At 36.4% G+C, this 14,598-nt stretch overlaps 1 protein-coding gene across 2 annotated transcripts in view; it reads right to left on the bottom strand.

Moving 5' to 3' along the window:
* Nucleotides 1-14,598, bottom strand: part of UNC5C (unc-5 netrin receptor C) — a 344,814-nt gene that overhangs the window by 142,698 nt on the left and 187,518 nt on the right. For both annotated transcript variants that reach the window (XM_084756065.1, XM_084756066.1), the window contains exon 2: nt 961-1,182. In XM_084756065.1, the coding sequence (XP_084612191.1) occupies nt 961-1,182 (222 nt within the window). The remainder of the gene's footprint in view (nt 1-960; nt 1,183-14,598) is intronic.

The following is a 14,598-nucleotide window of genomic DNA, read 5'->3' as shown; positions in this document are numbered from 1 at the left end:
ATGAAAGACTCATGGACATCTAATTTTTAAAAAGTAAATTAAAATGTTATATAAAATAATATCAACTATGTATTGTATGTGTATCAATACTGGGCAGTGATGTCCACAAGCACAGCATGTTCCCATTTGCACATGGATTTCAGGAATTTATCTTTTATTACCATACATGTGAAATGCAAAGGTATTACTTGCCAAGATGTTTAACATTAACACATTCCATTGATTCTATATCATGTATCTTATTGAACAGTCATGGATTATGGGAACAATAAAGCATTTATCCTTATCTATACTTCCTTTTCATTAAATAGAATGAGATCATTAATTCATAACCAAACTGATTCAAAGCTTTTTGCCAATGAATAATAATTCTATTTCCAGAGTTTCTTAGAGTCATTTTTCTAAAACTGTGTTTGTTTCTCTTAGTTTCTCTCTCAACTCAATATCACATAAATAATTGAGTTTCTTTTATGTTTGTTTATAAGGCTTTACAACACAATCTTGAGCACTCTAAGTCTATTCTTAACCCTCTATGTTATCCGGACTCCATCTTTGCCAAGATGCTTATTACTTGCTTCTTAGTTCTCTCTATGCTCTAGCTGAATCTTCCTCTGTCTTTGCATCTCTGCTTGTGGCTGAATCTCCAACTGAATTTCCTGTTTCCTCTTCTAACTTCTCCTCCCCTGGCTGGCAGGAAGTCCAGTCCTACTCTCTCCCTTGCTCAGTGACTGCCTGTTAGATGCTTTACTGACACATCAGGGGACAACTTTGCGGGCAGTGTTTACACTACGTTGAGACAGGAGATTCTCAGAACAAGGATGTCAACCAGACATGGTGGGTGGAGGATACAGAAATCAGCCTTTGAATTACATAAGAACCTTTTAAGTACAAGCCTTGCTAACTATGGGAGCATTATGGCAGCAGCACAGCGGAGTAAGTGAACCACAATCCCAAACTCACCAGAGGTTTCGTCTACTCTTTCATCTACTACATGGTCCTTCTGATGAACCCACTCGCTGTTGCACTTGAAGTAGATCTGGGTAGCAGGGCTGGCTTTACAGTACAGGTTCACGGGCTTGTTCTTCACAATGTAAGCTTCCTCGGGCTCAATGAGGAAGTGTGGTAATGGCTCAGGTGGGTCAGATGGAAAAGTTTCTGGGAGTTCATGGAAAAAGTCGTCATCTGGTAAAGGAATAGAAGGTGGGAAAAAAAATCATCAAAATATGGCACCTTATCTTTTAGTTGCAATTTTTTTTTCAGAAAATGACTCTGACTGAAAATGAAGTTTTTGAATGCTTGCTATGTGAAAATCAATATTTAGAAATATTAACAAGTTGCTCCTTGAATAATCCAGATTATTATTCTTTTTTCTTTTTTTTAACATATGACAAATCTTAACCTCAGGAAGAATATTTGGTACCGAAACCTTTAGGAATGGGTAGCAAACTGGGACAGGAAGATCGGGGTCTTGTCACCCATAAAAGCTAGGGTCTTCACAATGTATTATGTACTTCCTAGTGTCCAGGGTTACTATGAAGAACTGAAAGAGGGGCTGGAGAGATAACCCAGGTGTTAAAAACACGTGTTGCAGTTCCAGAGGACCTGGGTTCAGTTCTCAGCAGCCAATGGTGACTAACAGCCACCCATAACTTTAGTTCCTGACACCCTGATGCCCTCTCTGGCCTCAGATGGCCACTCCACACATGTGATGCACAGATACACAAGCAAACACAACACCCATACTCAAAAATAAATACTGAAACAAAAGAAACATCTTCTTTTAGAAGTGTAAGGCTTATAGCAAACTTTAAATTCTTTGCAAATTTCTGAGCAAAAACAGTAGAAATGTGAATTGATCATTAATTTCCATTAGATGCATTTGATTCTTTCATTCAGTTGAAACTATTCAGTGAGCATTGGAAATATGAGTGAGAGTATCAATCTGGTCACTCGTGTAGCCTTTGTGGAAAAGCTATCTGGTCTACTCACGAAATTGTACTTCGTTTGGTATTACATGACTATTAGAAAATTGTTTAACCTCATTATAAACAAATTTCATTCTTACAGTTTTGAAAACAGTCAAATGTGCTACTTTTACTCTGATAAACATCACTGAATAATTCTATCCCAAATCATTGGAGATAGCTGTGAACTTCGAGGTCTTCCTGTTTTTCTTAACTTGTATCCCACATGATTTCAAGTTTTAAAGATGATATGTGTTTGTTTTAATAAAGCCTAGTAATGTTCTATAGAATGAGAAGTATCCTTTTATTGTTATATGTTATGCCTGATAGTTAGTATTTAGAGACTGGCTGCAGAGACGTTATGTTGAAACTCATTATATTATGTATTCAGTTGCTATCCCAGTTTTTGGGAGCTATCCATTGGTGAAGTAGACATCTGTCCACTAAGAAATCTGGCCTGTGACTTTTTTCATCTAGGTCATGGGATAGCTTTCAAATAATAATGACACCCTATCATTGCCAATCTGTTTTGCAGTAAAAATTGGCTTTACTTGAATTACAGACAAAACTAGTTTTTGAGATCACTTCACCAGAGTCAATCCCTGACATTGTGGGGAAGATGTCTGCTCTAGTTAGACTTCCTGTCCTAGTTCACCTCCTTGATATACTTCTTTATGGAGAGATATCATTTTTAGTTTCTCCACAATTGACAAACAAGGACACAAACTGTCAGCCTACTAAAGAATAACCTTGTTTATATCAATTTTAGCTCCACTAGTCAATTTGCAACACCACTCAAGACAACTAAAAAAAAAAAAAAAAAAAAAAAAAAAGCAGAGCTAGAAAAGCAAAGGGACGCGGAACCAAACTATTGACAGATCCGTCTGTAAAATTTTGATGACTTGAATGCCTTACCCAATCTTTCTGTCATCTTCAAGAGCACTTCCTTTATATGTGAGGATGTACTAGGCTGGTAATCAATACAGCTATACAAAATGCCACACTCAAATTCCACTGAAGCATAGTTCTTGTTTCATTATTATTCATGAAAGCAAACAAGATGGTAACTCTAGTATATTGCACTTTACTTTTGGATTGTGTTTGCATACATATGAACACAAAAGTGTACTTAAAACTATACAATCATTGAAGCATGCAAAGGATAAAATATGTTCTAGCTATTGTTTTAAGAGATTCTAAAGTACTATATAATTATACAGATCATTTTATTCAGCAATGTAGAATATGTATTTGTATGTTCATAACTCATAGACATAATTCATATACACTAAAATCAGTTATTTCACCTAGCCAAAAACATACATACCTCTATTTTCATTATTTTATTGCAACTACTGAGAAGATGAATAACAATAGGAGATTAAAAAAATTACATGTGTATTTTCAAACTAAAAGAAGCTCAGTGATATGCCAGCAGGAATGATTTAATAAATATCTAGAGCACATATGATCAAACTAATTGAGCATTTCCTATATTTGAGTTTTTCCATGAAGTAATCATCACAAGTGAAAGAAATTAGCTAATGTCTTGATTTGAAGTTTCATAGTATTGATTTGTCAAGATGCTTGTTAACACTCAAAATGAAATATGATAAGGAATCCTTTCTATCATAAGAAATAACCTTTACTTCATGTGATAAAGCTTCCATTTCTATTGCATATAATTCTCATGTCCACAGAACTCATCTCTTAGTATTCCTCTGTAGGGTTGTCTTAACAAACAATAGTTCATTAAGCTTAATATTGCTGATGGTATACATATTGTAAATTCCAATTTACAGCCTAGATAAAAATCACATTATACATTATGCCTTATTTCTAGTACTCAGTTCAATGACAATTAGCCAAGAAAATTCAAGACCTTAACTTAGTAATATGCATGGTGGAACAAATACAACAAAGGAAATAGGCTGATTCTTAGTACTCTTGTAGACTGTTATGCAATTTCCACTCCTTCATTTTCATGAGATGCCATGTGTACCATAGCCAACCTCAGAAACAAGTACAGATAACACTATCCCAGCATAGTAAGCATGCTAAGAAAATGATTTCTGATTCTTGCTACAGACAAAAATCTCAAGAGTTAGTAGTCATTTTCCAGATAGCATATTTTAAAAAATAATTTTATCTTAAAACTTTTTCTAAAGTTATTTTTTGAAATAAACAAACCAATTCTCCTTGACCAAAACTATACAAATCAATGTGCAAAGTATCTAAATTTCCAGCATGGCTATTTACACGTGTATTTAATAAGCAGAACAGCCAGCTTTAATGCCTCTGAATCTACATGAACACATAGCTGCCTTGCCTCATGCATTTGCTTCTCACATAAACAGTGAACTCTAATCTCTTCCTTTGTGAACCATTTTTATGTACCTACCAATACCCTTGAAAAGACTGAAAACATTCAATAAATTTTTAACACTAGAGTGGAAATAACTTGAAGGTGAGAATTACATTATGCTCATGTTCATTTTCATGATTCAGAATATTTTACAATGTCACGTGTATGCATGTGCCTGCTGAAGTTTATGGCCACCATGTTTGTGCATGCACCTATGGTAGCCAGAGATTACACCTGGAACTGGAGTTACAGGAGGTGGTGAGATGCCTAATGGGGATGCTCAGAACACACGGAGGACCAGCTGTATAATGTGGCCCAATACAGAATGAAAACTCAAGGATCCTAGTTAAAAGTTGTGAAGATTTTTGAGAGAATGAAAGAGGAATATTAAGCAAGACCCTGGTCCTTTGAGACAGCACAGGTCATGTTAGCTAAGAATCCAACCCTACCTACTGATGAAGTAAGATGGGCATTCTGCTCCACAATGTCTGAACAGACATGATACTAATTCTAGTGGACATTCATGTTGAAATTTATTGAGGATTTCACACATTTTTAATGTATATCAGGTAGTTTCAAAAAGACATGGAGTTTCAGACTGAGAAATCTAGGCTCTAGTCAATTCCCTGCATTGATGATGTTTGGCAATCTGTGCTCAACCTTTCCTTGAGAGCTAGACTTGTTTCCACCCACTGCGATGGCCCTCAGTAAGAGCTCCCATGCCATGCAGAGGACAATTCCTTCAGGAGCAATAGGCTGGCTCCCTTCTGAATGGACACACTACTTACTGGGATCACTTCTTATAACCTGGATGATTTTACTGTACAAACAAACCAGCTTTCATATACCATAAAGGTCATATCACAAAACTTGAAGATATAAAAGAACAACCCTGAATTTTCACCTCACAGAGAGATAGATTAGTAATTAAATCTCCTTATCACTTCATAGCTTAGTATCTGACGACATCAGGATGATAATAGGAACCCAGCTTATAAACACTGCTTCAGATTGGGAAGTTATATTATGTAATATATTTAAATTATTCTAAAGTATTTCTTTTTATGAAACCATGCTTCAATTTGAAATTAAATGCACTAATTTAGGTAAAATGATTTGAATAATGAAATTGTTGTTTTGTGTATAGTTAATTCATATTAGCAAAGTAAAATTCTCATGGTGATTTCCCTTCTATATGATGAATTTAGCTTCAACCTAAAGCTAGACATGCCTTTTTGTATGTGGATAGAGCATTGTTATTCAATTTATTCTCTTCTAACATTTGACTTAATTTTCTGCTTTTTACCATTACTCAATAACAGCATTTCGGCAGTAGTGCAGTTTTTATCTGGGTATCAGTAAATCTTAGCATTTCTGCTTCTATTATCTCATACAGGCATTGGCTTTTTCATTTATATACAAGAGGGGAAAGCTTTGTACCATGTATTATCTTTATAGACTTTCATTTCACCTAATTCTTGACAGGAAAATATTATGCTATGAACATCAATCTAGGAAGCTTTAGGTTGCTGGTTTTATTGCTATATCAAGCCTTAATTTTCATCAACTTAATACATAAGTTTCTACATTTCTGAATCACAGGACTTAAACTGTTATTGCTCATAGAATGAAATATAGGACCATTATCTCTTTGTCTGAGACTTGAAACATATTCTTCTAAAATGGAATTTGCTTCCAAAGAACTAGAGAGCAATTTAAAATGAATGACTGAAAAGCTAATTTTATCTGTATTTGGCCACCCATCCATCAGAGAGATAATGTATGATCTATTACCCCCCAAAAGCAGCAGGAATTAACTGTTTGAAAAAGACTCTAGGCTATTTTTAATATTTTGATTAAAATATCCTTTGGAAGACAAAGGCTATGTTCTATATATCAAGAAACATCACTAGGTTCACCCTTTAAAATCAAATAGTTGGATCAATAATGCTTTACATGTATTACATATTTTGGATCTACTGACTATTTCTAACTTCAAAAGAAACCCTTTTTATTTTCAGGGAAATATTTTCTGAACCACATCCTTCTATTACTAGTAGTGATGTAAAGTTAACATGCTATTTGACCTTCAGCTGCTTCTGAAATGAAAGGATCTCCTTGTGCCCCAGGTAACTTCTCCGGATCTCTGGCTTTCATACTATGAAACCCTCTTATTCTCTTGCTTACCACCTCTTCTATGTAAGCTTTACTGTGTACCCAGAAGAAAAGCCTAAAAAACCTTTTATTCTATTCCTCATATTATTTACCAGGTATAAGGTAAAGAAAGTGGCCTATTTTATTTGCTGAATGGTTCAGCTACAAATGTGAACGATGAAGGGTTGATAAATGTACATTTACATACAGTATCGAGAGCACAAATGGACACCAAAATCAAGAGGATTTGCAATACAGTTTATACTATGTCTACATTTATAATCTAAATTTCTATATATAGTAATATATATATATATATATATATGCTACCTCACTCTGTTGAATATGACATAAAATTTTGCATACATTTACATGAATTTAGTCACTGAAGCACTGTTTAAAACCCACACAGTATATTAGAATAAAAGCCTTTCGAACTTACTTCAATGAGGTCGAGCATATCTAACCTCCAACTGAATTACTACTCAATAAGTTTGTGAAGTATCAGGTCATAGGCATACTGCTTAGGCAACAAAGATAAGGATTCAGATTTCTATATGTTAAACTAGATAAATAAAGCAACATTTTGGCTTATTTTTTTATGTTTTCTGTATCAACAGAAACAGAGGTGATTGTATACATGTAAGTGTGTGCATACGTATGATGGTTACTGACTTGTAAGGTCAAAGGATGCGCAAAGGAAAGTTTGGCAGCTGGCACATGCAGACATTAGAGGTCTGTACTTCCAGGGTGGGAGTGAAGTGCAAGGGTTCATGGGGAGCATGTTTTACTTGAATGTTTTCCAAATCTGTCATAGCTGATGAAAAAAATATATGATATGACTTTTGTGCTTTTGCTCAAATTAAGAGATAGAGAAATTGGATCATTCTTACATACAAACTAGTTTCAGCCAAGAGTAACCTCTTGGGATGCTACATTATGTACAACTTTCAAAACCATCCGCACTGATTCCATTAACATTTACCCCACATCTCCATTAAAGGCTGTGTTTTCAGACTATGATATTTATAAGCATTTCACCTTGATTTACTTATTCCTAGCTTTATTTTATTTTTCCCTTAATTTTCCCCAAATTCCTCAGCTGTATGATCTCTGACTCTGAATTAACATAGTTTACTACTATTTTCATATTTTCTTGAAGAATCTGTATCTGATGACCACTTTCCATATGGTAGAGCTGGGCAGTGCACACTGTTGTGATCGAAGATATATTTTATCTACTTTAAATGGCATCTTACAGGAATAGAAACCATATGAGAAAAGATTCTATGGTAATCTGAGTGTATAATAGAATGATTTTGCTAGTCTTCTTATGTAAATACAATATTTATAATTAAGTAATAATCCATTAGTGTTTTACTTTCTCCTTTAAATGCTTAATTTTGCCATATCAGAATAGATTGCTAATATGGATAGTCTTCTCCAATGAATTATGGGATATGTCTGACTGTTTTGACTCCTTTCTGGTTACAGTTACAACTCCTATACTTTGACTATGAACCTTAGGTAGTTGAAAATTAATAAAAACACAATTAAGAATATTATAAAACTTGGATCTATAGAGATGGATCAGCAGTTAAGATCACTGGCAGTTCTTTCAGAGCAGCCCATGCAAACATGTGGTGGTTCATGACCAGCTCAAACTCAAGTTCTGTGGGATCCAAAGCCCTATTCTGGCCTCTGTAGTCACCAGGCAATTGCATGGTACACAGACAAAGATTAAGGCAAAATGCCCACAAACATGAACTAAATTAAAAGATGAATAAAGAAATAAAATGTGTAAAATAGTTTTAAAGAAATCTCATAAAAACTCTATTAATCATTGACAGACATAGAAGAGAAGATAACCTTGGGGCTGATTTCACTACAAATGAGAACTATTTATAGAAAGGTCTTTTAAAGGTGTGAAGACCTTCCTGGAAAATTGTCTGAAGGACTGCGCCAGGCTCTGGTTTCCAGGTATCACATGTTAAGTATATGTTTCGGTGAAGGTGTTTGTGATATGATTGAGCTCATAGGTAACCTTGAGTGAAAAAAATCAATTATTCCAGATCATCTGAGTGTGTCTCAAGCCAGAGAGGCAGACCTGAAGGTCCCAGGATGCTCTTCACCAGCCTTTAACTAAACAAATGAAAACATTGGCAGATAAAACTCATTTCATCAAAATCTCCCCTGACTTTCTGCTGACACTCTTTAATAGTCTAACTCCTCTGGAGCAGGTGAAACATCCCTTGCCCTTGAATGTGCCTCCCAGATTAAGCCCATATAGTGGCTGCCATTCCTGTTGCTCCTTTTTTTGTGTATATCCAGTCCCTACCAGACGGCAAGATCATGCGCAACGATGGTGCTTATTCACTTACAAATATCCCATGTTTAGCATGCCTGTCAATTGTTATCCCTAAAGAGATTTCACAGAACAACACAGCAGTGCATAGGGATTACTTCATTTACTGAAATCACAAGAGTAAGAAGAAATCATTGTAAAACCATTGCAGAAATATATATCAAAGGGTCCCTCTGACTCTGTGTGTGTGTGTGTGTGTGTGTGTGTGTGTGTGTGTGTGTGTCTGTGTCTGTGTCTGTCTGCTTAGTGAACGATGTATATACTTATTAATTTGTGTACATTCATATGGGTGTGCATTCACAGGTAGGTATGGAGGACAGAGGATGTTGGGTATATTTCCTAGATCACCTTCCACTTTTATTTTTGAGTCAGGATTCTTTAGTGCGCCTGAAGCTCATAGATTTGTTTGGCTTGCCTAACAAATGAGCCCTAGCTGCCTCTATCTCCACTGCCTCTAACTCTAGCATTATAGCCACATGCCTGGTGTGTGTGTGTGTGTGTGTGTGTGTGTGTGTGTGTGTGTGTGTGTGTGTGTGCCAAGCTTCATGTTTGACCTGTCACCACTTTACTGACTGAACCAATGCCTCAACTTCCAAAGGCATACTCAAAACTCACATGTTTGTAAGTATGAATCTACTTCCAATATATTAAAAAAAAACCACACTCATCTTTTATGTAAATTTTAATACCATCAGTCAGGAGCTATACATAGTTTTGGACTAAGTGAATTCTTCTACAAAATATTGAAGGTTAAGTCTAACATCATGTGAGTGGGAAGTCTTAAGTACATCTGATTTTATTGCCTTCATCTATTGAGCTCATTTGACACTTGATGTATTACATCACTCTTCCCATTAATAAACTTCCTCTTCCTTAGGGACTCTGCATTAGCTCTATATTACTGCCGATCCTATGTCTTTGACCTTCCACTTTCTCCTTTGCTGCTTAAATACAGTCAGATACTTCTCAGAGTTTCTCCTTTGGTCTCTCCCTTGGGGATGTCATCACACCAGTGGCTTCAATTATCAGATCATGTCACATACACAACCTTCCCTTCCACTCTCTCTTGCTCCTTAAAACTCTGATGCCTCTGTATTGACTGAGAATGAAATCAGACTCTATCCAGGCCAACAAGGACCTGCTTGCTCTGATTGCTTCTGCCCTCCTCTGTGTCTCATGTCTTAGCCTCCTGTTCTCTTTCCAACATGTGGAGACAGAAAGCCTGGCACTGGAACTTTATCACACCGCACTTGTCCACACTCATACACTTGTGTTTTACTTGAAGGGCATTTCTTTTCTTCTTGCCTTGAAGGTTATAGTGTAAATGTTTCTCCTGGGCAAGAAGAGAATCAAGACCACAAAACGCAAATAAGTGACTCCTTCTCTGAACGCATTCCTCTGTGATGTCTTATCATTATCACTATCGTCGTCGTCATCATCATCATCATCATCATCATCATCATCATTTTCTGTTATCTCAGCTTGTTCACTAAGCTGATCAATTTTTCTCCTTGCACATAACTCCAAGCTCCATGAAATAAGTTAGTGTCCATTTTGCTCAACACTGTATTCTCAGCATCAATACCAGATGGACTAATCTCCCTCTAAAACTAACCTTAATTATTTTTTTATATTTTTCAAACGTTTAATAATTTATTCAGATTACAACTCAATTGTTAACTCATCACTTGTATCCTCTCATTCTTCCCTCCTCCCACTTTCACCCTATTCCCCTCCCCTAGGTCTATGACTGAGGGGGACCTCCTCCCCCACTATATGGTCAAAGGCTATCAAGTCTCATCTTGGTAGCCTGCTTATTCTTTGTTAGAGTCAGAGAAATGCAAATCAAATTGACTCTGAGATTCCATCTTACACCCATCAGAATGGCTAAGATCAAAAATTCAAGTGATACCCCATGCTGGGGAGCATGTAGAGAAAGAGGAACACTCCTTCACTGCTGGTGGGAATGCAAACTTGTAAAATCACTTTGGAAATCTATCTGGCAATTTCTCAGAAAACTAGGAATAGGGCTTCCTTAAGACCCAGCTATTGCACTCCTTGAAATATACACAGAAAATGCTCCACCACACAAGAAGGACATAAAACTAACCTTACTTTTAAAAAGAGTTGTTCATTTCTTGTTATAACATTACTTTCACAGTCAAAATCGAGTCTCTCATGAGGGTTGAATGAATAAATTAAGGAATAGAGTCCTGTGCTTTTTAGCTTAATTATTACAAAACCCTTGATATTAAATTGTCCTAGATTTTCCACCTTCAATTCTATCTGCACCTGTATTAGTCAGGTTTTCATTGCAGTGAAAAAACACCAGAAAGAAAAAAGTTAAAAGAAAAAACAGGCTTCTTTTAGCTCATGGCTTGAAATCTCATATATGTAACCTGGTCCATGGTCATTTGAATCCAGCATCCTGGATCCCAGTTGATGCTGTTCATCTCATGGCAACCAGGAAGCAAACAACCTGAGAGAGGAAGGGGCTGCTGACAGGTCAAACATCTCTAAGCGCAGGCTTCCAAGTACCAGTTCCTCTGACGGCTTCACTGAAATTTCTAACATTTCCTTGTAGTCCATCAATCAGGTGCCCATTAAAGGGTAAAATGGCTCCTTCCCATGTCACCTCTAAACACTGCTGCATTGGAGACCAAGCCGAAGCAGGGACGGTTCAGATTAGCACTACGGCAATAGTACATGACCATAATGAGTACAAATATTCCAAGATGAAAGTGGAATCGAATTAGCATCTGCCAGAAACTCTGACTATTCCACAGAACATGGCCCCATACCCACTAAACATCCTGGTTATTTATCACCCTCCACCAAATTGAAATTTAGAGGTTCTGTATCCCACAAATAAAAATTTAAAGTTTTTTTTCTACTTCCACATATTTCATGGCTTGGAATCCATCATTCAGAATTGACTCACTATCTGTTTTAATTCCAATAAAAAATCATTCTTAATCTTCTCAACTACAAACACTCCTTGCTGTTCAGCTATAAAATGCTTACAAATGCAATTTGAGGGGCCAGTGGTTTTACATCAGGCTGGAGCTGCCATCTCACAGAAGGCTCTAAGACTTTTTCTCAAGTGAAGTGAACTTATCTATAACTGATGACTTCAAGAACTACAAAGAAAATTGTTATCTGTATAGATTATGTGTTATAAGTCAAAATTTGGTGTAATTTGTAGCAATGTCACTATAAACAATGCATATATCTTTAGCTGTTACAAAAAATTTCATGTTTATGTAACATCATGGACTTCAAATATCTGTAACTTAGCTTTAAAAAGTTTCAACTTTACTCTCAAATATCTCGTGTGTGTGTGTGTGTGTGTGTGTGTGTGTGTGTGTGTGTGTATTTGGTACTATGTTAAGGCTAAGCTAAAACAGTAGAAACAAATACATCCTTAAAATTAAGACACTGGAGCCAGACGTGGTGGTGCACACCTTTAATCCCAGCACTTGGAAGGCAGAGGCAGGAGGATCACTGTGAGTTCAAGGCCAGCCTGGTCTACAAAGCGAATTCAGGACAGCCAAGGCTACAAAGAGAAACCCTGTCTCAAAAAACAAAACAAAACAAAACAACAACAACAACAACAAAAGACACTGTAAAGATTTACTATCAACACTGTTTTATGACTACATGTTTTATCATGTATATTTAAAGACATGGCAACAAAATCTCAGATTTCCCGTACAAATTAAAACTCTACTTAAGGAATTTTTAATAAATATGTTATTCTTTCAATTTAGTAAAATGACTAATACACATGAAAAGTACAATCCTACTTTAATTCATATGACAGTTCAGGAGGAAAGAAAACATCAAGGTTTAAAAATAGCTACCATAGGGTTGCCTCAAATCTTTTACTTCCTACATAAAAATGATCATGTGTGTGGCTTCAACAGTTGATACATCTGTCCATTTCCATGTTTCTGATTCTATTGCAATTATTCTTTTTTCTAGGGCATTTCAAAGTCTCATAAGCAGCATCCGTTGCCTCTTACAAATATGCAACACCTGGCTCTTGGTCCTTGGTTTAAAATACTGTAGTACCACATTTCCTGCTAGCATGGTACACAAGAGCCAGGGCAACCAAGTGTTTGTGTACTGTTCTATACACAATGTGTGCTGATAATTCACCTTGCAGTTTATTTATAGTGTTTTAAATTAAAATTTATTTTTGAGACTAGAACATAATTATATCATTTCCCCCTTCTCTTTCCTCCCTCCAAACCCTCCCATCTACCCGACCCTTGCTCCTTTTCCAAATCATCTTTTATACATTAATTTTTGTTACATTTATATGTATGTGTGCGTTGCTTTTTGACTTTCTTAGTAACTATTGTTTTAATGATACCTTTTCATTATTAAAATTATACTGAGGTATTTTAGTAGGCAGAATCCTATAAAAACTGCCACGTATGTAAATGTGTACATGTGGAGGGTAGCTATATGGCCTTTAAAAACACAAATGAGAACATGTCGAGCATGTTGCTCATGCTTCAGCTGCTGGTTTCCACAGTATATCCTCTGGCTCCTTGGAATAATTATTTTTGAGGAAAAACTCTTACCTCACAAACCTATTATATCCCACCCACTAATCTGCAATGTTTAACATAAGTTAACATTCGTAGTATTGAAGACAAAACAATACTACATATTTATGGGCTTGGTGGTTGCCTACAGCACTCAAATTTCTCCAGATGCTTTATGATAAAAGCAGACACACATCACAACGCCCACCCACTGCATTGCTGGCCTGCCAGGTAGATAAACTATCAATGTATATGTTTTGACACTTTCAGATCCTGGTGTTTTTGGAGCTGGTGCAGGAATTTGAGGAAAGAGTTAATTATCCTGGTGAGCAGGAACGTAGATTTTTGAACCTCCGCTTTTGCATCAGGTCTGTGTAGATGGAACCAATGGCATCCCTGCACTGGATAAACTGGATGAAACAGAAAGTGAAATGACACGAAGGCAATGTGCCCAGCCGACTGAGGAGCTGAAAAGGGTAGGAATCACCTCCAGCAAAGTGGAGGTTGGTTAATGTTTCCCAATGTCACCTCCCCTGCCAGTGGATTTCAGGATGCTTGACACCCGGACACACCAAATTATTAAAACTTCAAGCGGTGACGCTTCCTTCTCCATGTGGGGCCTGGCTTCTCCTTGACCCTTTGTTCCTACAGTCCCTTCAGGCTTCTTACCCTTTCCTTCCCCCTTTAACCTCCAGAGCTAATTAAATCTGGACAACTCTTGGGTGAAAATAGTTTCCTTCAAAGTTTTCATTCAGTGTTCCCCTCTGGGCGTTTTCTTGTCACTTTAGTCCAGCCTGCCCTCTTTACATGAAGTTTTAAAAACCCGAGCTATTTTTATAATATTTAAAAAAAAAAACCTTTCAGAACCTAATTCTACTTGATGCTTCACATAAGAACTAACTTGTGAAATCTGATAAAAGCTCCCAAAGCCATCAGATTATTGGTTTCAGAGTTTATGGATAAATAAAAAGTTCTAAGAACTGTGGTCTTTTGAGAGGTGGCTAAAAATTTAAGATTTACTGTCTGGTAGCAGTTTTGTTTTGGATCTAATTAAGTTCTGTACCGAAAGAAAGCTAAACAGCCAAATAAACAGCCAAACAAACAACCAAAGACTAGCCAGTATAGTTAGGCTCATCTTCAGTCACTTTGTTTTGGAAGTCATATTAGACGTCAGGATTAAACAGCGCCATCAAT

Source organism: Acomys minous (assembly GCF_964271855.1).
Source record: "Acomys minous genome assembly, chromosome: 14".
Lineage (NCBI taxonomy): Eukaryota > Metazoa > Chordata > Mammalia > Rodentia > Muridae > Acomys > Acomys minous.
Note: the sequence above shows the minus strand (reverse complement) of the source record. Positions and strands in the feature narration are given on the sequence as shown.